Below are 27,702 nucleotides of genomic sequence, written 5' to 3'. Positions count from 1 at the left end.
TTCTAATCCATGAACACAATGTGTCTCTTCATTTGTTTGTATCTTTGCTTTATCAGTGTTGTATAGTTTTCAGCATACAAGTCCTATATATTTCTTTTTGAGCAACTGTAAATAGTTTGTATTTTAAATTTGGTGTCCATTTGTTTATTGCTAGAATATGAAATACAGTTGATTTTTTTGTATGTTAATCTTGTATCTTATTACCTTATTGAACTCACTTATTAGTTCTAGAAGTATTTTAGGAGATCTTTTTTAGATTTTCATGTCATCTCCAAATAGGGACAGTTTTATTTCTTCCTTTCTGATCTGTATGACATTTATTTCCTTTTTTTACTTTATCACATTGGCTAGAATTTCTAGCATTATCTTAAATAAGAACAGTGAGAACAGACACCCTCACCTTTTCTCAATATTAGGGGAAAGCATTCAGACTTTCACTATGAAGTATGTTAGCTGTAGGTATTTTGTAGATACTCTTTATCACTGAATGAAGTTCACCATACTTATCCTTATTTTTCTGAGAATTTCTCTTGAATGGGCTTTGAATTTTGTCAAATGTTTTTTCTGCAGTGATTGATATGATCATGTGATTTCCCTTCTTTTCACTGTTAATATGGTGAATTGCATTGATTAATTTTTGAATACCAAACTAGCCTTGCATCCCAGGAATAAAATAATAATAAAACCTATTTGGTAATGGTGTATAATTCTTTTTATATGTTGTTAAATTCCATTTGCTAATATTTTGTTAAGACTTTTGCAAGTATATTCACTAGGATATTGGTCTATGGCTTTTTGCTTTTGTATTATCTGTGTCTGGTTTTGATATCAGGATCAATATTGGCTTCATAAAATAGAGGAGTTTTCCCTCCTATTTTTTGGAGGAGAATGCATGTAATTGATGTTAATTATTTAAAAGGTTTTTAGAATTTTCTCAAGAAACCATCTTGGCCTGGAAATTTCTTTTTTGGGAGTTTTTAAATTGTGAAATTGATTTCTTTAATATTATAGGAGCTATCAAGATAATCTGTATATCAGAGTAGTCTGTTTTATATCAGAGTAATATATGAAATCGTTTATTAGTTCTGGTTGTGGTAGTTTGTATTTTTTGAGGAAATGATGTATTTCATTTAAGTTGTCACATTTATATGTGTAAAGTTGTTTGTAGTATCTCTTATTATTGTTTAGCTATCTGCAGTGTTTGTATTAATGTCCTTTGTTTCATTCCTGATACTGGTTATTTATGTCTTCTGTTTTCCTTTGTTAGTAGTCTTCCTAGAGGTTTATCAATTTATTGATGTTTTTCAAATAACCAGCTTTTTGTTTCATTGATGTTCTCTATTTTTTTTTTATGTTTTTCATTTCATAGATTCCTGTTCATTTCCTTTCTTCTACTTTTTGTTTTCTTTGTTCTTCTTTTTTTAAGTTCTTGAGGTGGGAATTTAGATTATTGATTTGGATTTGAGACCTTATCTGTTTTCTAATGTGTATGTAATGCCATAAATTTCCTTCTCAGCACTGCTTTAGTTATGTCCCACAGATTTTGATAGATTGTTTTTTATTCTCATTTACTTAATTGCATTTTTAAGTTTTCTTTGAGATTTTCTCTTTGATCTATGCATTATTTAGAAGCATGTTGTTTAGTTTCCAGGAGTTTGGAGTTTTCCTGCTTTCTTTCTGTTATTGGTTTCTGGCTTGGTTTCATTGTAGTAAGAGAACACATTCTGTATGTTTAACTTCTGTCAAATTTATTGAGGTTGGTTTTATGGCTCAGGATATGGTGTATTTTGGGATATGTTCTGTGGACACTTAGGAATGGATTATTCTGCTCTTGTTGGGTAGAGTGTTGCGTAAATCTCAATTAGATCTGTAGATAATGTTGAATTCTTTTATGTCTTGGCTGATTTTCTGTCTAGTTCTTTCAGTTGTTGAGAAAGAGATGTTCAAGTCTCCCACTGTGATTGTGGATTTGTCTATTTCTGCTTTTAGTTTTATCTTTTGCTTTATAGATTTTACATCTCTTGTTTGGTGCGTATATATTTAGGATTGCTGTCTTGATGGATTGATCCTTTTATCATTAGGTAAATATCCCTTTTTGTCTCCAGTAATCTGCTCTGAAGTTTATTTTATTGAATATTAAGATAGGCACCTTCTTTCTTTTTATCAATGTTTATATGATTTATCTTTCCCCATCTTTTTACTTTAAAATGCCTAAAATCATTATGTGTGAAGTGAGTTTCTTGTGGCGGTATATACTTGGGTCATGTTTCCTTAATCTGTTTTGCCAATATGCGTCTTTTGATTTGTGTTTAGACCATATTAATTTAGTGTAATTTTTGATATGTGGTGGAGCTCACGTTTGCCATTTTATTTTGTTTTTTTGTTTACTCTTTCCTTTTTTTATTTCTCCATTTTCTTTTTGCTTCCTTCCTGTTCTTTTTTGAACATTTTTAGAATCCCATTTAAATTTATTGATAGTCTTTCTTTCTTTCTTTCTTTCTTTCTTTCTTTCTTTCTTTCTTTCTTTCTTTCTTTCTCTCTCTCTTTTCTTTCTTTCTTTCTTTCTTTCTTTCTTTCTTTCTTTCTTTCTTTCTTTTCTTTCTTTCTTTTCTTTCTTTCTTTCTTTCTTTCTTTCTTCTTTCTCTTTCTTTTTTTTAATAGAGAGTACACACATGCAAGAGCAGAGGAGGAGCACAGCAAGAGAGGCAGGCTTCATGTCCCAGTGCAGAGCTCAATATAGGGCTTGATCTTATAACTCTGAGATCATGATCTGAGCTGAAATGAAGAATTGGATACTTAACCAACTGAGTTACCCAGGCCCCTGAATTAATTGATAGTATCTTTGAGGATAGTTTGTCCAGTGGATGCTCTAGGTTTTATTTTATTTGTACACAATTTATCACAGCATACTGATGTTATTGTATCAGTTTGAGTGAAGTAGAAAAACTTTACTTTGTTTACTTCCCTTTACTTTCTTTTGTGTATAATTGCCTTAAATATTTCCTCTACATGTATTTAGAATACATTGACATTGTTACAGTTTTGCTTCACCTGTCATAGTTTAGAAAACTTTTCAAAAGGAGAAAGAAAGCCTATTTATTTTTATATATATATACATATATATATTTAAGATTTTATTTATTTATTCATGAGACACACAGAGAGAGAGAGAGAGAGAGAGAGAGAGGCAGAGACACAGGCAGAGGGAGAAGCAGGCTCCCTGCAGGGAGCCCCATGTGGGACTAGATTCGGGGCCTCCAGGATCACAATCTGGGCCAAAGGTGGCGCTAAACCGCTGAGCCACCCGCACCCCTTTAGCTTTATTTTTGATTACTGTGTTGTGGGGTGTTTTTTGTGAAACTACTTCTGATACCAAATGTGTCACAACTAGATGTCCTAGAATTCAATTAAATTCTGACACTAACTACCTGGAGTTATTGTCAGACTCCACAGGTTTAAGGGCTTAGCTCTGCTGTAAAATTGTTCCCACTTTAGACACCAGATGGAGTTTTGGGAGTTTTTAAATTGTGAAATTTAAAGATGGAGATGGAGATAGGGTGCCCAGGCTGCTTACACTTCTGGCCCACCAAATACAAATTTGAAGGATCTCATAATACGCTGTTAAGGTTCAGTAATACAGTGGAACAACTCATAGAACTCAGGAAACTATTTTATTTATGTTTACTGGTTTATTATAAAGGACAACTCTGGAGGAGCCAAAGGAAGAGATTCATTAAGTAAGTTATTGGTGGGAGCGATGTGCCACAGAGCTCTCATACCCTCTCTGGACATGCTACTTTTCCAACAATTTACTCATTTAATGTATTCACTAACCTGGAAGCTCCCCAAACCCCATTGTTTAGAGGTTTTCGTGGAAGCTTCATTAGGTAATCTGGGGATTGAACTCAATCTCTAGTCTCCCTCCTCTCTCTGGAGGTCAGGGAGTGGTACTGAAATCTCCAACCCTGTAATCATAGCTAGGTCTTTCTGGTGACCATCCCTCATCCTGAAGCTATTTATCTTCTCCTCCTCATCCCTCTAGCCTGGAGCTATTTCATTAACATTACAAAAGATATTTTTATTGCTTAGGAGAGATCCCAGGGATCTGGGGAGCTCCCTGTCTTGAACTAAGTGAAGCTGGGGAAGAGAACAAATATTTATTTTTCAATTATAGCACATGGATTCTTTCTTCCTTCCTGATGTTCCAAGGTATCTTCTTTTATCAATTCTTGCTTGTTAAGGAACTTCCTTTAGCCATTCTCTTAGGGTGCCTCTGCTAGGAACAGATTATCATAATTTTCTTCATTTGAGAATGTCTTGGTCATACCTTCATTTGTAAAAGATATTTTTTGCTGGGTGTAGGATTCTGGGTTGACAATTCTTTTCTTTCAAGACTTAATAAATACTGTACCACTTACTCTGGCCTCCATGGTTTCAGTTAAGAAATTCTTTTTTTTTTTTTTTAACATATAGGTAAGGCATTTTCTCTGGCTGTTTTCACTTTTTATCTTTCAGAGGTTTATTATTTGTCTTGGTATGAATTTGGGTTTATTCTATTTGAGTTTTGTTTTGATTTTTGAATCTGTAGGTGTATGTCCCTTGCCACATTTGAGAAGCTTTCAGCCATTATCTCTTTGAGTACTTTTTTCATCCATGCTCTCTTTTTCCTCTCTGAGACTGAGATAACAGAAATAGTAGATCTTTTGTTATAGTTTCACTTGTCCCTGAGTCTCTACTCTTTTTTTTTTTTTAAAGGTTTTATTTATTTAATCGAGAGGGGGGAGGGGCAGAGACACAGGCAGAGGGAGAAGCAGGCTCCATGCAGGGAGCCCGATGTGGGACTCCATCCCGGGTCTCCAGGATCATGCCCCGGGCTGTAGGCGGCGCTAAACCTCTGAGCCACCTGGGCTGCCCTCTACACATTTTTTTTGTTTATTTTCTCTCTCTTGATCAGATTGGGTTATTTCTATCATTCTATCTTTAAGTCTACTGACTTTCCTATGTCTCCTTTATTCTGCTGTTGAACTCATCTACTTTGGTTTATTATATTTTTCAGTTCAAAAATTTTATTGAACTTTCTTTTTTATCTTATGTTTCTTTGTTGAGGCTTTCTGTTTTCTCATTTGTTCTAAGCTTGTTTGTAATTGCTTATTGAAGCATTTGTATCATGGCTGTTTAAAAATCTTTAAACAGCTAGTTCTAATATCTCTGGTATCAATTATCTTTTTTCTTTCAGTTTTAAATCTTCCAGTTCTTAGTCTGGTGAGTGATTTTTCTCTTGAAACTTGCACATTTTTTTACAATGCTAGGAGTTTTGGGGTATTCTTCAATCCTTCTACATTAGCTGGCCTTTTTTTGACATGGATTTGGCAGTGGAAGAGTAGCTGCCACCTTGTTCATGACAGGTAGAGGGGAGTCTAGGACACCTGAGAAGGGGGGGGCGTTCCTTGTTTGTCCTGGTCAGGGTGGAAGTTCCAGTGAAGTCCATGGACACTGCAATGGAGGCGAAAGTTCTGACTCCCACTAGGCTTCTGACACTTCTCCGTTGGAATGGGTAGGAGCACCTTATTATTGCAAAGTAAGAGTGCAAGTCTAGTCTACCTTCATAGTCCATTGAAACCACAGAGTAGAGAGGCTCATTACCATCTGGCAGGAAGGAAGGCACAGCAGTGGTTCTTCCCATGCCCCTAGCACCCACATGGAGGCCACATGTTTAGGAATGGACCAGGAGGAGGAAAGGACTTCCTATTGGCCCTCTCTGACATCACCGTGCTGGGGGTGTTGAAGTACCCTGTTCCTGTCTCATGAGGTTGGAAATCTTAGCTCCCTACTTGGCCTTTGCTGGTAAGGTTGGGGGTGGAGCCACAGTGTTTTCTGTGATGTTTGGCTGGAGAGTGGTTATTGACTAAAAGTCTTTTGTCTTGCTAGGCTACCCTTTGCTTAGTCCTTTGGCTAGAAAAAGCAGGCTTTTGTTAGGATTTTGTTGTTGTTGTTCGGTTGCCAGCTTCCTTAAGTGCAAGTCTGGGATCTAAGAGGCAAAAAGAAATACTAGTGAACTCATCGCCATGTCTCCTCAGATCCCAGAGTCCCTAGTTTGTCTGCCTTTGTCTTTCCTCCTTTCATGCTCTTTTTATGTTTGTTTTATGTGTGATTTTATAGGGGTTCTTGTGCTTAGAGGGAGAAATAAGGAAAGGTATGTCTACTCCATCTTCTTGAAAGTGGAAGTTGCCTTTTTCTTTTAAGGCTAGCAGCTTTGAACTCTTTATATCAAATCCCTATTCTGAGTGTTCTAGCCTATAATCATTTTGATACCAGAGAGACCAAAACAAGGAGTTGTCCATCCCTATTCAGTTGGAGATTAATTCATAATAAATTGGGCTTTGTGCTGCAGTTGGAGAAACATGCTATTAGGCAATATTTCTTGGTTTCCAGTGTTGCCTTGTCCCTTCGTCTGTCTACTTAGTTATTAGTCTTATTAGTCTCTTCATATAAGTCAGTGATTTGGCATTAAAATTTTTATTTTACTGCTTTGTCCACAGATTAAGGTAAGTAATTAAAAAATAATAGATTACTGGTTATTTAAATTTTAGTTTAGAAAATACCTAAGAAATTTAAAGTACTATTTTTTTTTACATAGGCATTGAAGAAAAATTTAGGCCTTTTTATGAAGATCAATTAGAAGAAAATGTAGAAGAAGATGTGACAAGTTTAAAAGTAGGTAACATAGCAGGTACTCAAAACATTAACATATCAAAGCATATGTATTACCAGTTTTGAAAACCAAAGCAATATAATTTGTTACTAAGATTTGAGGTAAGCTAGCTTGGTAACCACATGAAACAAAATTAGCAATTCTATACAGATAACCATCAAGTTGGCACACTGGACCCATTCCTCCATCAAAACTAATGAAATGAGAGAAATTATATATATAGCAATGTGGAAACAAAAGCACAACCTCACTGGAGTAGAACGGAAAGTACCATAGGAGGATCAGTCATTTTGAGGAATTCTTGGAAGCCAACAGAATTTTATTTCCTAAGACCTATAACAGAAAAAGAAAATGCTAACCCAAAACATAATGCTGAAGGAGTACTGGAGGAACAAGTCTATGTCCATTTGTAGAAGAAACAGCATAGTCAGCTGGGGCATTGGTGTAAGACTGTCACTTGGGAACCATGCTTGTGCCAGTTACAAAAGTTGGCTCCTCCCTCTGAGTCCCTTGTGCTGTGCAACACATGGGAGCAGCATCTTCCTCAACCTGAAACAGTGAATTTGGTCTGGGGACTAGAAGTATATCAAAGGTTATTACCAGCCAAGTAGCCAAGACAAACAAAGACCTTCCCTACACACACACTTAGGAAACAAGCTGCTGGCACAAGTACAGCAACATGCTGCTAGATTCATGAGGGGAAGAACTACAGTCAATAAAACAGGCAGGCATATGGAGATTTCAAAATGAAGATAAAAACCGGAGAGGCGAGAATTACCAGACTTCTGAGGGATACCTATACTATAAAAGGAAAGGTATCCAATGGAAACCATGCTTGGGCATCAAAAGAACGTCAGGAAAGAGAGTCACTAGGGATAAGTCACAATAATCAGAAATATATCATAACTATAAAAAGTTCAACTCACCAGGAAGATAATAACAGCTTTAAATATGTGCATGCCCTTAATAACATGGTCTCAATATCAAAACCAAACTTGATAAAACTCAAAGGAGCAAAAGACAAATTCAGAATCATAGTTGGAGATTTTAATATACAAATTTCTCTTTAACTGACAGAACAAATAGACAAAAAAAATCAGTAAGGATATAGGAAATTTGAAGAACATGATTAACATTTGACTGAATGGAAATATAGAAAACACTGCATTTAATAACTACAATAGGCTTTTCAAGCACATACAGACATACTTTAAAATTGACTGTGTCCTGGGAAATAAAACAGTTCTCAACCAATTTTAAAAGGATTATAATCATATTAAGAATTTTCTCTGATTACATTTCAGTTATGCTAGAAATTAATCTTAAAATTTAAAACTCTCATGTGGTTAGTAAAGAAATATATTTTTAAATAGCCTGTGGATTAAAAAGGAATCACAATGGAATTTAGAAAAATTTTGAACTGAAGACTAACAAAAGCACTACATATTAAAACAAAATGCAAATGTGACTAAGAAAAAAACTTAAAGGAAATACCAAAATGTTAATTTTGTCCTTGGAGTGAAGGCAGAATGTGTAGGTTTTAAATATAATTCTGTACATTTTCTATATTTTCAATAATGAGTGGTATCACTTTTATAGCAAAAAAGAGTTTCTTTTTCCTTTTTTTTTATTTTGGTAAAATACACATAACATAAAATTTACCATCTTACCTTTTCTTTTTTTTAAAAGATTTATTTATTTTAGAGAGAGAGCGTACATGCATATGTGCATGGGGGAAGGGGGGAAAGGGGGAGAGAGAGAGAGAGTCTTAAGCCGACTCCAGGCTGACTGCAGAGCCTGACACTGGGCTCCATCTCATGACCCAGAGATCACGACCTGAGCCAATACCAGGAGTCTTATGCTTAAGCAACTGCACCCCTCAGCTGCCCCACCATCTTACCCATCTTTCAGTGTAGAATTCAGTAGCATTAAGTACACTCACAGTGCTGTACAAACATCACTTAGTGTCCATTTCCATTTTTAAATATTCCAAACAGAAACTCTGTGCCCATTAAACAACTGTTCCCCATTCCTCTTCCCAGTTCCTGGTAACGTGTAATTCCACTTTCTATGAATTTGCCTCTTTAGGTACCTTGCAGACGTGGGGATCAAACAATATTCATTTTTTTGTGTCTGCCATATTTCACTCAGCATAATGTTTTATAGGTTCATCCATGTTAACATGTTTTAAGAGCTTCGTTCCTTTTTAAGGCTGAGTAATTCTCCATTTTCTGTGTATATCACAGTTTGATTATTAATTCAACTGTGATGGATACTGAGTTGTTTCCACCTTTTATCTGTGAACATTGATGTACAATTTTTTTTGAGCTCCTCCTTTCAATTCTTTTGGGTATATACACGAGTGTAATTGCTACATTGTATGATGATACTATGTTAAATTTTGAGGAACCATCAAATTGTTTTCCATAAGGGTCCTACCATTTTACATTTCTGGGTTCCAATTTCTCTACATTCTCACCAGCATTTTTCATTCTCAGGGTTTTGTTTGTTTTGTTTTTTAAATGATAGCCATCTAGAGTGTGAAGTCGTGTGAAGTAATGTATAACTCATGGTGGTTTTGAAGGATATTTTCCCAATGATGTTGAGCACTTTTTCATGTACCATTTGTATATTTTCTTTAGAGAAATGGCCCTTTGGCCATTTTTGAATTGAGTTGTTTGTGCCTTATCGTTGAATTATGCAAATTCTTTATATAATCTGGATAGTCATCTCTTATCAGAGATATGATTTGCCAGTATTTTTTTCCTATTCTCTGGGTTATCTTTTCACTCTCTTAATAGCGTCCTTTGATGCACAGAGGCTTTAATTTAGATGTACTCCAATTTATTTATTTTTATTTTGTTACCTGTGTTATTGGTGTCATGTCTAAGAAATTACTATCAAATTGAATGTCGTGAATCTTTCCCCCTATGTTTTCTTCTGATGTTTATATGGTTTGAGCACTTAAGCTTCAGTGTTTGGGTCCATGTGAGTTAATTTTTGTATATAATAAAAGTAAGGGTCCAACTTCATTCTTTTAGGTTTGTATCCAGTGTTCCCCCATTGCATGGTTTGGCACCCTTGTTGAAAATCAGTTCACCATATAAGGGTTTATTTCTGGATTCTCTACCTTTCATTGGTCTATGCCTGTCCTTAGAGCAATACCACACTGTTTTGATTACTGTAATCTTGTAGTGAGTTTTGAAATCAAGAAGTGTGAACCCTCCAAATTTATTCTTCTTTTTCAGGATTGTTTTGGCTATTTGGGGAAAAAAGATTTATTCCTTGTAAGAGCTATATGAAATCTCTACCTTTTGAAAAGATTTCATTTTTCTATAATAATTTTTTGGAACTATTTTCTACTGTTTACTAAAGTGTACATTTATGCTGTCAATTATAGAAAGAGTATCCAGACCCAGCCCAAAATTCAGTTGTGAAGAGAATGCAGTCTCTCCAGATTGACTGTGTAGCAACACCTCCAAGCAGGTCAAATTCAGGTAACATACTATGATTGAAAATAACGTATTCACTTGTTTGTTCGTGCATGCACTCTGTTCTCAAAAATACTCTTCATGAACATATAAGAAACAGAAGAAGCTATAAAATTTAACTCTTGCCTTAAAGGAATCTATAATATATTTAGAATGAAGATAACATATATTTGAAATAGTAAGTAACAGGGTGTTCACTAAAATCATAAAACATCCTGAACATAAGAGGCCTAACATATATCTGATAGGGAGAGTGTAAGGGCTCAGGATAAAGAGGGGACATATGTGGAAGCAAGGTCCTTGAGGTCAGGGATGATATCCAGAGAATTAGCAGAGAGGTTGGTCTTGGATTCAAGGAGGGATACTTTTTTCATTTTCACAAAAGGAAAAACAGAGTATAGGATATTGAAGCCACTTACTAGCTATCTGTTCTAGGGCAAATTAACCTCTTGTAAACCTCATCCCTCAAATCATAATATAATTGCTCCTATTCTTACAGGGCTTTTAGAGAATAAAAGAATCCATGGAGAGTGCTTAGCACCAAGCTGCTCCGGGTCTTATTTTCCAGCCCTGCACCACACCAAGGACACAGCCACCTTCTCTACTAAAGACCAGTCCCTTTCTCCCTTGGTCATTCCTGTGACACTCATGTTGCCATTGCCTGTTAACATTTCTCTAGTGCTCTCTCACCACCCTGCAGGGGCTTCCACAAATTACTTACATATTTGTAGGAAGAGGACCATCAAGTCAATGCTTTTTTTATTTGCTTGCAAAGGTTGCAGTATGTTATTCTGAGACACAGATGTGTGGCAGTGCCCAGGTTTTATTTTATTTCTTGTTGCTGTCTGAAACTCTTTCCAATGTTGATCATTTCTCCTCAGCCCCAGAACAGCCCAGTTCGCTGCACAGTTCCCAGGGACTGGGGATAGGTCCCGTGGAAGAGTCCTGGTTTGCTCCCTCCCTGGAGAACCAGCAGGATGAGAACCAGCTCAGCTTGCAGAGTAAACTCCAGGAGGAAGCCAACTACCATCTTTATGGCAGCCGCATGGACAGGCAGACGAAACCACTCAGACAGAGTGTGGCTTATAATAGAGAGGAGGAAAGGAGACGAAGGGTCTCCCATGACCCTTTTGCACAGCAGAGACCTTATGAAAACATTCAGAACCCAGGAGTAAAAGGCCTTCCTTATTCTATTGCAACCAGTCCTGGTAATGCAGTACACCAGCCAAAGGGGCTAACCAGCCAACCCCCAGTAAGGTACTGGAACAATGAATTGTACAGTCCATTCAATTTTAGAACAAGACCACTGGCTCTGGGAACAACAGGTTCAAGAGTCTGGTATCAGCCAAATCCAAGCCATATCCCAAGCGTGAATAAAACTCCAGTGCCGGAGACCAACCTACTGGGGAACACGCCCACCATTCCATTCAGCTCCTTCCCATCAAGAGGTAAACAGTTCTTTTTAGCTATAATCTTTTTTAAATGTTTCTGAAAATAAAGCAGCTATTAGCTCTGATGTAGACTCTAAGGTTACAAGGGTGAGTTGTTTATAGTCTTCAGCTGCCACATGCCGTTTGCAGCCATGGACTAGTCTCCATCAGAGCACTTGGCTTTGGTTTGAGTAGGATTCATTGCAGCTACCCACAGGTGTTGGGTTACAGGTCCTTGTAACCAGTGGGTATCTTCTGCTTTAATCTGCATCACAGTGGTCCCATTATACCCAATCGCTGATGGGTTTGTGTTCTTTTACTTGCTTGCTGTTTTCTGAAGGTAAGAAAGAAGTCTTGGATATTTTAATTCTTATCTTATATCGGCCAAAGACTGCATTGGTGAGGAAACCATAGTGTTGGGCTACCATCACCACCATTTATCTCTGGAACTCTTTTCATCTTCCCAAACTGACACTCTGTACTCATCAGACACTAACTCCCCATTCCCCTACCCCCAGCCCCTGGCAACCACCATTCTTTCTGTCTCTATGAATTTGACTGCTATAGGGTACTTGATATATGTGGAATCATACAGTCTTTGTCCTTTTGTGACTGGCTTATTTCACTGAACACAATGTCCTCAAGGTTTGCCAATATTGTAGCATGTGTCAGGATTTCCTTCCTTTTTTTTAAGGCTGAATAATATTCCATTGTCCGTACATAACACATTTTGTGTATCTGTTCATCTGTTGGTGGACCCTGAGTGACTTCCACCTTTTGGATGTTGTGGATAATGCTGCTGTAAACATGGCTATATAAATATCTGTTTGGGGCCTTGCTTTCAGTTCCTTTGAGTAAATACCCATAAATGGAATTGCTACATCTTAGAGTAAGTCTATTTTTAATTTTTGAGGGAAGTCTATTTTTAATTTTTGAGGGATCTCCATATCATTTATCACACCATTTTGTATTACCGCCAGCAGCACACCTTGGTTTCAGTTCATCCACATCCTTGCCAACACTGTTACTTTTTTTTTTTTTTTTTTTATAGTAGCCATTTTGGTGGATGTAAGGTTAGTTCAGCTACATTTTGAAGAGGAAAATTTCAAAGACTGTCATAGGATAAATAATTTAACTTCTATATCTAGAATAAAGCCCTGTCCTTTTACCATGTTGTATTTATTTCTCTTGCTTTCAACCTAGATTTACTTACCTGTGTGTTTCACTCTATTCAGATGAGTCTGTAAAATGTACCATATACAACAGTTCTGGCATTCAGGTTGGAGAGCATAATTATATGGAGGTTGGTGGAATGAGTTCAGCCCTGCTCGACATGAACGTGAAAGAAGAGCCAGCTTATAAGTACCAAGATATCTTTGGTAAGATGCCCTTTAAGGACACATTTTCTAGCAACCTTGAACTTTATTGCTTAGAGGGATATAGTGGAATCCTGAAATTTCTCTGATTTATTCTCCCTGACAGTTGACCCATGTTTTCTCTGTAAAATATCTCTGTAACTTCGATATAATCCGTTGTGATTTATTAATGCTTAATATGGGGATAATTACAATATCTAACTCATGGATTTGTTGTGAAAATTATCATCAATATGTATAAAGAGTGTAGAACACTGCCTGGCATGTAGTTAAGATCTGTGAAAGTACTGAACATATCATCAATATCACTATTCAGACCTAGGAGAGGTATCTCCCTCAGGTCTTCATCAAAAGTGATTCTGAAAAAATAGAAGACTATGCCCTCAACAGCACCCCTGTAATAAAAACAAGAGAGCTTTCTCTTATGGGCTTTTAACTGTGCAGGCTCAAAACATTAATCCCAAAACACAACCTGGGAATCATAGTCATGAGGCCAAATCAATGGGATTTAAGAGCCCAGCTTTATGTTTAACTCTAGGATTGGCAAAATGTTTCTATCAAGGGCCAGATAGAAATTATTTTAGGCTTCACTGGCCCTGAGATCTCTGTTGCAACTACCTGACATTGTAGTGCAATAGCAGCCACAGACAAGATGTACATGAATGGACATGGCTGTGTTCCAATAAAACTTCACTTAACAAAACGAGGCAGCAGGCCAGATTTGACCCACAGGCCATAGTTTGCCAATCCCTGGCCTAATCCATTTGAAAAATAGTCTTTAACATTCTTAGAGAGGAGGTTCCTAACTTTTGGGGTGACAAAAGTACCTTGGAGGATCTGATGAAACCCAGGGTCCCTCTCCCAGAGGAACTCACAAAACTAGGCTAATATCTTGGAAGGTTTTTGGACTGCTGATGTCCTTTGGTGATAACAGAAGCTGCATTGTGGGGAGCTAAGGAGAGGATGGGAGTTGAGGGGGGGGGCAGAAATGAGATGTCTTTTTCCTTATATTCAGCTTATTGAGGTAGGTTGAAGATCAAGGAAAATGTGTGTGGTGGTGATGGTAGTTTTATACTTTAGTTTACTTTTGTTATTTTTTTTAAAAAAGATTTTATTTGGGAATCCCTGGGTGGCTCAGCGGTTTAGCGCCTGCCTTCAGCCCAGGGTGTGATCCTGGAGTATCGGGATCGAGTCTCACGTCGGACTCCCTGCATGGGGCCTGCTTCTCCCTCTGCCTGTGTCTCTGCCTCTCTTTCTGTCTCTCTCATGAATAAATAAAATCTTTAGGAAAAAAAAAAAAGATTTTATTTGAGAGAGAGCACCTGAGCAGGGGGAGGGGCAGACATGCAGTCTCCCCGTCAAGACCAGAGCCAAAGGCAGATGCTTAGCAGAGCCACACAGGCGTCCCCTAGCCGTACTTTAAATACTTGGATGTCAAGGGCCATTTCTATCACTGCAGAAAGTTCTATCAGACAGTGCTATGTGAGATCTGACAGGAGGGGGATTTCAGTACTTCACAAATCAGAACACAACAGCAGCTCAGCTGAAAGGTGTCGCATTTATTACTGAACCAGCCTACTGGTATAGAGGCATAGGAACAGACAAGAACGTTTCCTTAATAAGACATGTCTATTGGCCAGGTAGGAAGGGTGTTTCCATATTGACAGGATAGGAACATGTGATCTCCATGCAGCTTAAATATGTGTGCCAATTATATTTGCTATTTCATGATGTGCGATGGATGCTTCCTCATAGACCCAGCTTGGTTCTTCTCCAGTGCCTCCTCTTGGAGTTGTACCTGATTTTATTACCAGTTTTCATCCGAATCCACTGGGGAATGGGACGATTCTGCTTTTGTTTCTTGGCCAGGAATCGCTTGATTCTGAAAGTCTTGTGAGAAGACATGGCGGTAACAGTCAACCACACGCAACCAGGATAGCGGCTCCTTTTGTTATTTTTATGAAGGCCAGAGAGGAAGGAACCAGTTAGAAAGGGAGGCTGTGGCTGTAAGAGAAGAGAAGACGGCACTTAGAGGAGAGTTGAGTCCCAAAATAGACCTGGAAAAGTAGATACCTCATTCTTTAAAAGACAAGGGAAGGCATTATAATTGCAGGAGTTCACACTTGATGGCCTCAGTTTCCCTAAGTAAGAGGAAAGTAGACCATTGGGTGCAGGGGATGAGGAGTTGAATGACCCTGATTCTGGCCAGGTATGTAGATGATGCCAAAAGGAACAAAAATAGTATTTTCCCTCTTTGTATCAGGAAGGTCTGAAATTAACCAGGGCCATTGGCTAAGGTCATAGAGGACAGCCTAGAAGCCAAGCAGAGCTTGTATTCCCAAAGCCACCAGCTGTGGCTCAGAGATGCATCTGCTAGGAGGTAGAGGTTCTCTGCTGTATTCATATACACACTGCACATGGGCTTCCAGACATGTAAAGGATCCCCTAAGGAATGAGTCCACAACTATGTAATGAAGTTTTTTTTGTTGTTGTTGTTGTTTTACCGTCTCCTGATACTGTCTCTACAGGTTTTTAAAACTAGAATGTTCAAATGAGTTATAGTTTGATGCCTTCTTATCTTTTCTGTTTGGCAGATAATGTCACTAGTCTGACTGATAAACATCTGGACCCAGTCAGGGAAAATCTGGGAAAGCAATGGAAAAACTGTGCCCGCAAACTGGGCTTCACTGAACCTCAGATTGATGAAATTGACCACGACTATGAGCGAGATGGACTCAAAGAAAAGGTTTACCAGATGCTCCAAAAGTGGCTGATGAGGGAAGGCAATAAAGGGGCCACGGTTGGAAAGCTGGCCTATGCGCTCTACCAGTGCTCAAGAATAGACCTTTTGAACTATTTGATACACATCAGCCAGAACTAACTCGAGAAGGGGCTTGGGCAGCATGGGGTATTCTCCTCGCGTAGTGAGTAAGTCACCCACTGAAAGCGCGCTGCCTCTGATCCTTCAGAATTCTTCCCTCACTAATACAGGTTCTGGGTCTGCATAAAAATCTCCTGCATTCCGTAGGTGGAGAATGGGAAAGAAGCCTACAGCAAACCGCCTACTAACCAGGAAGACCTATTAATGTCTGAGGCCAAGTCCAAAAAGAAGCCTAACTGGGTTTTGAAGGGGAGAGAGATATTTGAGGAAGATTCGTTCCTCAGCGTTCACTGATGCCATTCATTTAACTTACTGGAGTTTTGCTAGAGTAAGAAAAAAATTCAGAGGACATAAACTAAGTCAACTTTCTTATTTTACGCTCTCTTCACGAGTACAGTGAAATTTTAAGTTCTCTTCAAATAGGGTTTTTTTGTTTTGTTTTTTGTTTTGTATTCTAACCATGGTTTGCTCTGAAACTATAATGTCTGTTAACTTCAGTATCAAATGTTGTGTCAGTCACTACAGGCTTCAAAAATTACATGCAGTCTCCACTCCAAAAAAATTAACTAACTGGAGGAATTTTAAGGAATACTAAGATGGAAAAAAAAAATAGAGAACAAAAATACTAGAATTTTCCAGGCGGTTGTTACAAGGAATTGTTACTAACTGTGGTGATGACAGAAATTCTTGATGAAGTTTTTAAGTTTTTTCCTAGCATTCTGATACTTTATGTACTTTCCCAACCTCTGTGCCCTGCAGAGGGAGCATGGATGCAGGGAATTTTGATCTCTTCACACCTGGCTGTGACTGGAGCCTCAGGACTGGTCACTACTGAGCAGCTTCCTCAGGTTACCCCAGGATACTGTAGAAGTATTTTCGTTTTTTTTCTGTGAGCTATAACGTAAAAAAAAAAAAAAAAAAAAAAAAAGAACGCTTCAAAGGTTGATAATTGTGCTTCTAACACTCGACCTCTCAAAGCCCACCTGAAACTTGAATGTGTGAAAGGAACCTGAAGACTAGAAGACTGAGGCGGGCAGGCCATCCAGTTATCACTGCCTGCGCTCGGCTAACCCGAGAGCGTGTCATTGTGCTCAGCCTGTCCAGGAGGGAGGGAGTGCAGGATGCAGTCTGGTGACTCTGGATATCAGAACAGATTCTAGGGTCTGGTGGGCTGAGAACAATATTGCGGTTCCGATTCTAAAATCCCCTAGCCACAGCTGATATACACACACACCTGAAGTGTTGGGACTGGAAAACAATTTCTCAACTTCTGTACCTACTGGCATCTTGGGCCAGGTTATTCTTTATTGTGGGGGCTGTCCCGTGCAGGGTAAGATCTGGCCATGTGAAAGCATCCTCTAACTACTAGATGCCAATGGTGGCATCCCCTTCTTCCCTCTTCCTGCTCCCCAGCTGTGACAAGCCGAAATGTTTGGAGACATTGCCAGATGTTCCCTGGAAGGACAGAGCTGCCCCAGTCGAGAAGAGCACTGCTACGAAGGAATGAACCCCAGTCTCTTATCCACACACATATCCAGGTCCACTTAGTTTCCATATAACATAGCATTAGACTACACAGACCAGAAGAAAAGTTGGATGGGGAAAGAGTCCCAGGCTTTGCTAGAGAGGAATGGATGGATGATTGCTTTTCTAAACGTACCCCTTGTACCTCTTTCCTAACAGTGTTTAAATTTTCTAATTCCAAAGAAATTGATCAATGTTAAAGCCAAAAATGAAAGGTATTTTTAATGGACTTTTCAAAATAAAACTTTGTACCTCAAATATAAGCAATTGAAATGATGTGTTTATATAAATGAGACCGTTTGGGCTTCTTCACTGAGGTTGGCATTTCCTATATGTACTGCCCTTTTCACCCTCCTGCCTTTAGCAGGCAAGAGGAAGCTGATGGTAAAAAGAGAAGTTTCTGGACAGCTTTCTGGCTCTCAGGATGAAAACACGCTGCTTGAGAGCCTGCAGCCCATCTGTCCTTAGACATGGTTCCAAAGTCTTTCCTTCAGCCCCTATTCTCTAAAAACTGGGCTGAAAAGAGTCAAATTTGTATCTGAAGAGTTTCAATACAAGAGAATCAATTGGGCAGAAAATTAAGTGAGAGGACACAGACTATAATGAGAAAGATGATTATCCATATTTGGTTCCAAAAAAGATACTCAGACCGTAAGGTTTCTTCTGGTAAAGAACACCCACTTCCAACCCTCACAGCCTTGTGAAATCAGCATTTTCCACTTGTTGCTGTGGTTACAATATTTGTTTGGGGTCCATCGTATGAAGTTAGATCTTCAAAAATAGTTTGTTCTTTCTCCGAAAAAAATTTTTTTTAAGATTTTATTTATGAGAGACACAGAGAGGCAGAGACACAGGCAGAGGGAGAAGCAGGCTCCATGCAGGGAGGCGGACGTGGGACTCGATCCCGGGTCTCCAGGATCATGCCCTAGGCTGAAGGAGGGGGCTAAACCGCTGAGCCACCCGCGCTGCCCTGAAAATGTTAAGTAGTATTTTGATGTACATTTTAAGGTATGTTTTTTATAAAGGCTTTCTTTTTATAATAAAACTTGGTGTTTCCTAAGACAGACGACTTAACAATTGCAGATAAAAACGTTTTGCATCAGAAACAGGCTGTGACCTAACAATGGAAAAAAGCTCAACCTGATTTTATGGTGAAAGCTCCCTTGCCAGAACGTACACAGATAGATGATACTTTTGATTTCTTTCTATAAGAGGGTAACCATGTCAACAAGATCAATTCTTTTAGTCACATCTGTTGTAGGATAAAAATTTCTAACTGCCAAAACAATGTAATACAACATCGTGGTTTAAATTTTAAATTTAACTCATCAGGTGTTACTGTTATAGAACTAAGAAGTGAAAGACTGATGATTTTTACTCATTGCAATCAGCAGGGTTACTGTGCAATTTCACTGCAAAGGACTGAGGTCAAGAAAACCAAACCAAACCAAAAAAACAAAGCAGAGGGTAGCCTGGATGGCTCAGCAGTTTAGCGGTGCGTTCATTCAGTTCAGTGCCTGATCCTGGGGTCCTGGGATCCATTCCCACGTCGGGCTCCCTGCATGGAGCCTGCTTCTCCCTCTGCCTGTGTCCCTGCCTCTCTGTGTGTCTATGAATAAATAAAATTTACAAAGCAGGACACTAGGTGTCTATGTGGCCAAGATTTTAGAAGGATCTGATTACAAAGAAATTCTTGAAGGCCTAACGCTATTCCAGTGAATTCCGTAACAACCCAAGTACAGGTTGCGAAATCAAGTAGGCTTAACTTCCCCTCGGCTCCTCTTTTGCTGTGTACCAAGAGCCTGCTTCCTAACCTCTCTTAGCCTCCATTCTCTCTTCTATAAATAGGCAGTAAGGCTGACCCGAGGATCAAAATAATGCACCATAAGGTGCCTGGCACAAAGTTATTTTTAAAGCTGTGCAACAGTGTTACACAGTAAGGACTAGTTCTCAAGTGTGCATTTAATACATTGTGACACCAATCACCTAGAGCCCCACAAGTGCTACGGTTTAACATGTTAAAATTGTACAATTATTTTTACTTTCGTGATCTCCGACAAGAAATCCCAAAACAGCGGCTCAGGGAAAAAAAAAAAAAAAGGAAATGTTGATCTACCAAAGGTTTCTGAAAGTCAGATGACAGTAGTCAGCTGAAATGTATTTCTCTTTCCTTCTATGCGGGGAAAATTGATGTGACACATTCATGTTGAAGGAATATTTTTGCATAATCCATTTTTAGGCCAGTCTTAGTTAAAAAAAAAAAAAACTCAAATGGCCAGTGAGAACACTACAGGTATCAGAACTTTCCATGGCTGTTAACACTGAAAAGTATTATGTATATAAGACCATTACAACAGGAGGGATTCGGGCAGCCGGGTGGCTCAGCGGTTAGCGCTGCCTTCAGCCCAGGGCCTGATCCTGGAGATCTGGGATCGAGTCCCGCGTCGGGCTCCGTGCATGGAGCCTGCTTCTCTGCCGCTCTGTGTGTCTCGTGAATAAATAAATAAAATCTTTAAAAAAGGGGGGGGGGATTCAAGGAGGAGAAACAATGCAATATGCAAGGAAGCTGTTGCCATCCTGAATAATTCTAGCCGGGGCTAAACGGTGGCCATGGACCTGCCAGTTCTTTGCAGTCAAGGCAGAGTGGTGGCCAGAATTACAGGAGTGTTTTTTGTTTTTTCCTCCACTGAAGTGTCTAGTGCAGGTAACGCTTATAACCTTTAAAAAGCTTGAATTCTATGATCTAAATAAGCTGAGATTCGGAGACGCCCGAGGGCCGGGGCGGGGGTGGGGGGTGGGGCTCAGCGGTGGAGCATCTGCCTTGGCCCGGGGCGTGACCCGGGGGTCCTGGAATCGAGTCCCGCGTCAGGCCCCCGCGGGGAGCTGCTGGTCCCTCTGCCTGCGCCTCTGATGAGCGAATACATAAAACCTTCAAAACCCGTCTTCTGATACAACACAAACAAGGCTTAGTTCGCTGGCATCCAGCGGCCCCGCATCGCGCACCGCGTCCGCCTCCGTAACGGAAGCTCGGGCCCACCGGGCGCCGCCCGCCCCGCCCCGCCCTCGCGGCCCCCGGTGCACCTGTTCCACCCGTTCCACGTGCCTTCCCGGGCGCCTCGCACCGGACGCGGCACCTGCCCCGCACGGCTCGTGCTCACTTGGCCTCAGCCTCCGTCCTGCGCGTCGCAGCCCCAACCTGGCTACGGGACGCGCCGTGCCCCCTGCGCAGAAGCCTCCCCCCACCACGGGCGTCCGGCCCGAGGCCTCTACCCCCCGCGGCCCCGCCCCGCCCCGCCGCCGACGCCCCCGGGAGGCCGCGAAGCGCGGGTGGCGCGGCGAAGGGCGGGCCCGCACACTGACGTGCTCCTCGAGCGCCAGGGCCGCCCCGCGGGACGACGACGTGCGGGCAGTACCGTGGGACCCGAGCTCCGCTCCCGCCGAGGGTCAGAGACAGCGCGGCGGGCAGTGCGGCCGACCGGCCCCGCCGACCAGGCCCGACGGGACACGTTACTCCGGCCGGCGGCGGAGCGGGTCCTGGCGCGTGCGTGTTCCCCGGCCGCCTGGCGGAGCGAGTCGTGGCGCATGCGTGTTCCCCGGCCGCCCGGCGGAGGGAGTCAAGGCGCATGCGTGTTCCCCGGCCGTCCGGCAGCGGGAGTCGTGGCGCATGCGTGTTCCCCAGACGCCCGGCGGAGGGAGTCGTGGCGCATGCGTGTTCCCCAGACGCCCGGCGGAGCGGGTTCTTCGCGCCTGCGTATTCCCGGCCGCCCGGCGGAGCGGGTCCTCAGCACATGCAGGTTCTCCGGACGTCCGGCGGAGGGAGTCGTGGCGCATGCGTGTTCCCCAGACGCCCGGCGGAGCGGGTTCTTCGCGCCTGCGTATTCCCGGCCGCCCGGCGGAGCTCGTCCTCAGCGCATGCAGGTTCTCCGGCCGTCCGGCGGAGCGGGTCCGCGGCGCATGCGTGTTCTTCGGCTGTCCGGCGAAGCGGGTCCGCGGCGCATGCGCGTTCCCCAGACGCCCCCGGAGCGGGCCCTCGGCGCATGCGTGTTCCCCGCCGCCCGGCGGAGCGGGTTCTCCGCGCCTGCGTGTTGCTAGCGCCTCCTCCTAGCGGGCCCGGAGCGCGGTGTGGGGCGGGGCGCAGGTGTGTTCTCCCGGGGCGCTCCTTGGAGCGCGGCGCATGCACACGCCGAGGCCGATGGCTGCGGTGCTGGACCGCCGGGCGTCGCGGCAGCTGCGGATGATCCTGTCGGCGCTGAAGGCCGGGAGCCGGGTGCCGCGTGCCGGGCCGGCGGCCGCATTCGGGTAATGGTGCGCCCCGCCCCCGGGAGCCCGCGCGGCCAGGTGCGCGTCGAGAGGGGCGCGGGGGCCGGGGGGGGGGGGGCGTGGCCCGGGGGCCGTGACCTGGGCGCAGGAGCCGGCTCCGGGTCTGACTCGACCCCCGGGGGCTGGGGGGGGGGACCCTCCGCACCTGCGGGGCGCCAGGCTCGCGGACGTGCACCGCCCTCTCCTTTCCTGCTGGTTTTGGACTTTGATGCTCCAAAGAGCCCCCTGCAGAAGCCGGGGAACCTCCAGGCCCTTGGCCTGACTCCGGTTCGCTGCAGCTGGAGGAGACAAGAGTCTGCCTTTTCAGGCCCCCCATCCCCCACCGCCACGTCCACTTTGAGATAAGACGACTAGAGTAGCCTGGGACCCGCTGCCCGAAATGCGGGCGCCCCTGGGTCTGGAGAGAGAGAAATCCAGCGGAAAACGCGGTGCGGGCGGCGCGAAGCCTGCGCATCCGCGCACACCTGTGCCGGGCCACGCGGACCTACCTGGGCGGCGAATGCAGCTAGCCCGTTGACGGATCGGTTGCATTTATCACCAGCAAAAGTCCAGTGCTACCTGGGGAGAACCTGAAGTTCTCATTTGAGACATCTCGTTTGAAATTTCTCGTTTGAAAATGTAATTGCGAAAGAGGAGGGGAAATCTACTCAGCTTTATGTTGTGACTGATCAGGTCTTGAGTTTTCATGTCGAAGTTCTTTATTATTTTAGAGCTTCTAAGTTTTCAGGGATCGTTTAAGGCAGATGGTGGGGGAAAAAATGCATCATTGTTCACGGCTGTGTAAAGCAACATTGAAAAATGACAGTTTTTCCAGTTTCCTGTTTGCAGAAAGAGATTGAAATAAGGTTACTATGTACCAGTACGCAAGTCTAAGATAAGTTATTTAATGGTTGCAGGAAGGCTCTGTCCATTTAGTGTAAATCATTCTTCCTGAAATATCTCTGAAAAACCGGTTCCCCTGGATTTTGAAACTGCCGTCTTATAAATGCAGTTGCAAGTTGATATTATATGTAATATCAGAGAAAACCAGCGGTGCTGCTGGTTGATCCTGAAATGAGGCTGCAGCCCAGCGTAAGTAGGAGAAAGCACTCCCTAAAAACGTTTGTTTCGGAGCCTCAGGACCCAAACCACACTTTATGAGTTGTGTTCCATAAGCTTTGGTTAAGTCTGCGGTTTGGAACTCTTGACTCTTATTTCGTAATCTGTAAACTGGTTTGTTCCAGGACCAGGTAAAAATAAATAAATAATAATTAAAAGCCTTTTCTGCCTGCAGTTGTATGTTGAGTACAGTTACAGTATTAATAATTTATAGAACCTAACAACCTCCCAGAAGAAAAACGTTTTCTGAGTTCAACCTCGGGGTGCTGTGCTTGAGAATCAGAGAGACCCTTCCTTCTTGCCCTGGCACCTGCTTCCACCTTCTTCCTGTCTGGCCGTCAGGGTGAGGGAGGGCCCCAGGGCCAGAGCCCCATTGGAGAGACTTTGTTCAGCCTCGATAACAGCGTGGCTTCCAGGAAGCTGTACAAAGGGGAACCAGGTTATTGAACCTCTTTGAATCTAGAGCCTTGTAGAATTGTTCTGCAGATTTGAGACCATAAGTAGCAAAACAAATGAGGTAAGTAAGCTCTTAATGTTATTCATTATTGGGATCTCTGGGTGGTGCAGCGGTTTAGCGCCTGCCTTTGGCCCAGGGCACGATCCTGGAGACTCGGGATCAAATCCCACGTCGGACTCCCGGTGCATGGAGCCTGCTTCTCCCTCTGCCTATGTCTCTGCCTCTCTCTCTCTCTCTCTCTCTCTCTCTGTGACTATCATAAATAAATAAAAAATTAAAGAATATATTATTCATTATTTAGCTTATAATAAAACTAAACGATAGTTTATTTTCCCAAGCTGTTAGATTCTTGCCTTCTGCCACAGGGGAGGGAAACTTCCCTTCCTTGAAGGGAACAAACAGTTCAATCAGGACGTTATTGTCCTTGTATTGCTTATGACATCCTTTCCTTTCACTAACTTCCCTATCCGGCTTCCCAGCAAAAGAGGGACTGGAAGTAAGGCACAGGCCTTCTGGGTGAGCATGCCTTCTTAATAGAGAGGAAGGACTTTTTTTTTTTACCCCTTCTAAAGAAATTAACTCAGGAAAAATACAGATGTCTGTGTCCCACTCCAGAGATTTTGCAGCCTAGGCATCTGGAATTTTTTTTTTTTTTTTTAAGATTTATTTAAAACGACTGCCCCAGTCGTTGAGTCTCCGAGGATTGTCCTAGGCAGATGTAGGTTTAACTCTCCACAGGTGATTCTGACGAGCACACCTGCTTTAAGAACATGTGAGTTAGAGAAGTAAAGTGATTATAAGCAGGGAGAAAGTGGCAGTAAAGACAGATTGACATCCCAAAGGAAAGAGTCATTTTTGGTCTTTAAATTACCTGAAGATTTCTCTCTTTTCCTGTGTGAGAGGTTGGGAAATCTGGCATCTTGATTGGGGTTCAAGTAATATGCATGTTTCAGGGCTACTGAAATCCTGGTCTCTCTGCAGCCTGATTTTCTTTTCAACAGACAAACAAAATGAGGCCTGAACTAGTGTCTAAGAGCCGCTTGCTAAGCTGGAGAAAAAATTACTCATTTTTGTGATCTTCTGCTAATGTGAAAATAAATCATTCAATGACTTTTTCTTAATAAAAATTTTTTCATGTGTTTGATTTGTTTTGATTTACTTTTGTTCATAAGTACTTGTCTGTCCTTTTTCCCCAACCTGGAGATTGGTAAAAGATTTTCGGTCTCCCACCTCCATTTACCCCAGGTGGGAGGCCGATGTGACAGCAGCAGGTACCTCTGGTGTGGTGACACAGAGGATGTTGATGACAAGGCACCAGGGACATTTTCTTTCCCCTTAGCCTAGCTGCAAACCCCTCCTCCCTTCCTGGCATTTGTCTGGCAACCTTTGCCACCCTCTGCCCCATACTCCTGCCAGGACAAACACTGGCTTGTCCCCACATATGTCCCTTGCTCCCTGGCCTTTGATCATGCATGCTATTTTTCCTTCTAGAAACACCCTCCCCACCACATTATTTTTCTTCAAAATTTTATTCCTCTTTGGAAGTTCAGTCCAAATGCTACTTTTTCATTCATCTCCATGTAAGGCCATGCCTTTGCTCCCTGAAGGGTGGCAGACAGAGTCAGCAACACCCAACCACAAAAACCCAGTGTTAGACATTGAGAAAGATGCTGTGGGAGTGGAGTTCCTCTTGTACATAATCTCCTTGCTGCACAAGATGATTCTTGCAGGCGTGTCCCTTGAATGCTGCAAGAAAGGGAGCCCCTCAGAAATCTTCAGGGCACGAGGTAATAAAGGTACATTATTACTAGCATGAGCCGAGTAAATGCTGGTCATCTCTAGTTATGGCGTGGCCTCATTCCTGCATGGTGAACATGAGAACTGCTAGTAACCACTTCTAGCCATGCCCCCTTGTGCTCCTGGCCTCAGCCATAACCTGCCCCCCCGCCCGGTTTGCAGAGCGAATCTCTTGTCTCTTTGTCTTTTCTCCTACCAGGTTGTGGGCAAAATTAAATGCGTCAATAAATGTTTGCAGAAAAGAATCTTTATTACTAGAGTATTATTTGCTTTTATCTGGATCCCAGAGTCCCCTTACCAGTATGAATGACTGAAGAATAGGACGTAGATAAGTAACTTGGTAGTGTCAGTATGACACCACCCTTGCTCAGGGGCTTTATTATTGCCCCTCATGATTTCTCTAGATAATGAGCTTATGGTTATGTCAGGCTTTGTTACCACCCAGTTGTCATTTTTGCAAAAATTGTATTAAGACTTGATGCCCCTGCCTTCAGCATTCGTTCTCATTTGAAAATGGTGATGGGAAGAAACCAAAAGAGGAAAGAGGACCTCATTTTTTTAAAAAAATGCTTCATTTCAATAACCATTTTAAGTAATTTCAGAGAGATTGATGGGATTGATGGTATGTAAAGAGAAAGAGGCAGCAGTTCATTTAAATTCCTTAACACTCTACTGGGAGAAGAGGAGCGCCTCCTTCCAGTCAGTACCTGTCCTGGCATATCAAAATGTCCCTTCCGTGTGTCACCAAGCCACCTAGGAAATTGGCAGGGAGGCTGTTAGAGCCTGATGCAGGAGCCTTGTGTACGCTCTACAGCTATAAAGCCCTGCAGAGTCCTCCTGGAGCTTTTGGAAGAGCAGCAGAGAGGTTCATCAGCAGTACCCTTGCTAATGGTACATGCATCAGTCAGAACAGGCCCCGGCTGAAGGCTGTCTCCTGTGCCAACATCTCCAGTTAGATACTGTCATGGGAGGTGTTGGGCCAAGGAGGGTCAGCGGCACAGGGTGGGCTCACCAGGTGGAAGCTTATGGACCTGCCTGTTTAACAATCAACACCAATATCTCCACATGTTAAGAAATGGGCTGGCCCTATGAGTACAGACCAGCATTCCTGCCGTGAGCCCTTCTGTGGCTGGCCAGAGAACATGAGAAGCCATATGCCTGAAGGACTACCTAGGGACCAAGGCCTTCTCTGCAGACTTCTGAGACCAGCCTCACCCTTACGAACACTGCCGATGCAGCTGAAGGTCCCCAGGTAGCCCCCCTACATGTGCTATGGGCCTGACAAATGACTCCAGGGTCTGTGCCATGGTTGCTCACCCTTACGTGTACTTGTATGAAGTTCTTGCACCCTGTACCTTGGTACCACTAGCTTTCATCTCACCGGGCATATGCCCTTGGGACTGTTTGGTCATTGATTTTAGCAACTCTCAGTACTTTAGTAGGGTAAGCCCTGGGCTGGCGCTCTAGGATACTGACACATGAAGACACACTTCAGATATACAATCTAGTCAGGTCCCCTTTTAGGTTTAGAAAACAAGCGCAAGTCAAGGTAATCCAAGAAGCCTGAGGAGGTTATTGGAGCTGACCCAGGTATATAAAGAGCAGTTTGGTCATACTGTGTTTGTACGTACGGCTCAGTAATTTTTCTTTGGGGATGGGATTTTTCTCTTTCAGCTCCTCGGTAACCTCTACCAAAGTGGCTGTGAATGGTGTCCATTTGCATTATCAGCAGACTGGAGAGGGAGAGCATGCAGTCCTGCTGCTTCCTGGAATGTTGGGTCTGGAAGTTTTTGACACAATTTGCATGCTGTGTAGTCTGTGATACATTCACGTTATTAGATGCCAAGTATTGATTATTAGTTTTAGTGCTTCGCTGAATGCTTTAATATTTGCTACAAATTTAAGTGATTCAGAAAAGAAAGATTACTGTCTACTAGCTGTATTCTTTATTCCTTTAAGTTCCCAGTTGTTTTTTTTTTTCTTATGCAGTTATGCTGTGGAGTTGCCTACAATTTGGGATGATGACAGGGATCAAGGAAAGGGGTGTGGGAAGAAGGGATAGATGAAGGAGATGAGCTAGTGACCATCCCAGTGTTCCTGGAATTGAGGGGTTCCAGGATGCAAGACTTCCAGTGCTAAAAAATGGATTGATTACCCTGTCATGATGGATTATATGTTCAGTTAAAATAAGAGCTAAGAACAAGACTTAGTTTAAAGCCCTTTTGGAAGTCAAAATTAGATTGGCATGAATGGAGCATAGTAAAGCCAACTGGATCCCAATCTCATCTTGCACATAAGTAATTTACATGTAGACAGTGCAGGGGGATCCAGTGATCCCAGGACACTTGAGTTTGGTTTTAAGGGTTTTAGTATTGTTTTAATTTGTACTTTAGTATAATTTAGTATATTTTAATTTATACTTTTTAATAATCCCAATACCTTATGATTTCTTTTCTTCTAAAAGTAAAATGCTGGGCAGCCCGGGTGGCTCAGCGGTTTAGCGCTACCTTCAGCCCAGGGCCTGATCCTGGAGTCCTGAGATCGAGTCCCGCGTCGGGCTCCCTGCATGGAGCCTGCTTCTCCCTCTGCCTGTGTCTCTGCCTCTCTCTCTCTCTC

The 27,702-nt window shown here is 42.4% G+C and overlaps 3 protein-coding genes across 11 annotated transcripts in view; 2 read left to right on the top strand and 1 right to left on the bottom strand.

Moving 5' to 3' along the window:
* Positions 1-17,677, top strand: part of RIPK1 (receptor interacting serine/threonine kinase 1) — a 40,463-nt gene extending 22,786 nt beyond the window's left edge. For all 4 annotated transcript variants that reach the window (XM_072814122.1, XM_072814124.1, XM_072814123.1 and 1 more), the window contains exons 7-11: positions 6,638-6,714; positions 10,113-10,209; positions 11,085-11,651; positions 12,869-13,012; positions 15,604-17,677. In XM_072814122.1, the coding sequence (XP_072670223.1) occupies positions 6,638-6,714; positions 10,113-10,209; positions 11,085-11,651; positions 12,869-13,012; positions 15,604-15,890 (1,172 nt within the window). In that variant the 3' untranslated portion in view covers positions 15,891-17,677. The remainder of the gene's footprint in view (positions 1-6,637; positions 6,715-10,112; positions 10,210-11,084; positions 11,652-12,868; positions 13,013-15,603) is intronic.
* LOC140626369 (large ribosomal subunit protein eL39) lies at positions 14,549-21,355 on the bottom strand. 4 transcript variants are annotated; one of them, XM_072814130.1, is made up of 3 exons: positions 20,828-20,971; positions 16,688-16,784; positions 14,549-15,013 (listed from the first exon to the last, which is right to left on the bottom strand). In XM_072814130.1, the coding sequence occupies exon 3, from the start codon at positions 14,912-14,914 to the stop codon at positions 14,759-14,761; it is 156 nt and encodes a 51-aa protein (XP_072670231.1). In that variant the 5' UTR covers positions 14,915-15,013; positions 16,688-16,784; positions 20,828-20,971; the 3' UTR covers positions 14,549-14,758. The 4 variants fall into 4 exon arrangements, with proteins under 4 accessions (XP_072670231.1, XP_072670232.1, XP_072670230.1 ...); XM_072814131.1 differs by lacking the exon at positions 20,828-20,971 and adding an exon at positions 20,496-20,515; XM_072814129.1 differs by lacking the exon at positions 16,688-16,784 and having other exon boundaries at positions 20,828-21,355.
* A 96-nt stretch (positions 21,356-21,451) lies between these two features.
* The window catches only part of BPHL (biphenyl hydrolase like), a 36,998-nt gene continuing 30,747 nt past the window's right edge, over positions 21,452-27,702 (top strand). Inside the window, exons 1-2 of one of the 3 annotated variants that reach the window (XM_072814127.1) lie at positions 21,452-21,713; positions 26,761-26,864. In XM_072814127.1, the coding sequence (XP_072670228.1) occupies positions 21,589-21,713; positions 26,761-26,864 (229 nt within the window). In that variant the 5' untranslated portion in view covers positions 21,452-21,588. Of the gene's footprint in view, positions 21,714-23,196; positions 23,350-26,303; positions 26,339-26,760; positions 26,865-27,702 lie in introns of those variants that run through there. The other 2 variants (XM_072814128.1, XM_072814126.1) reach the window with 2 other exon arrangements.

This window comes from Canis lupus, chromosome 37 (assembly GCF_048164855.1).
Source record: "Canis lupus baileyi chromosome 37, mCanLup2.hap1, whole genome shotgun sequence".
NCBI lineage: Eukaryota > Metazoa > Chordata > Mammalia > Carnivora > Canidae > Canis > Canis lupus.
The sequence above is the reverse complement of the archived record's forward strand: the minus strand, read 5'-3'. Positions and strand labels throughout refer to the sequence as shown.

What these genes read in the sequence shown, in the direction of transcription:
- LOC140626369 (XM_072814129.1), bottom strand. Translation starts at nt 20,998, where the DNA reads ATGCGCCACGACTCGCTCCGCCAGGCGGCCGGGGAACACGCACGCGCC. An exon ending in AGCGGAGCTCGGGTCCCACG is followed by an intron (nt 15,014 to 20,827) that starts GTACTGCCCGCA and finishes CTTCTCTTACAG; the next exon opens with CCACAGCCTCCCTTTCTAAC.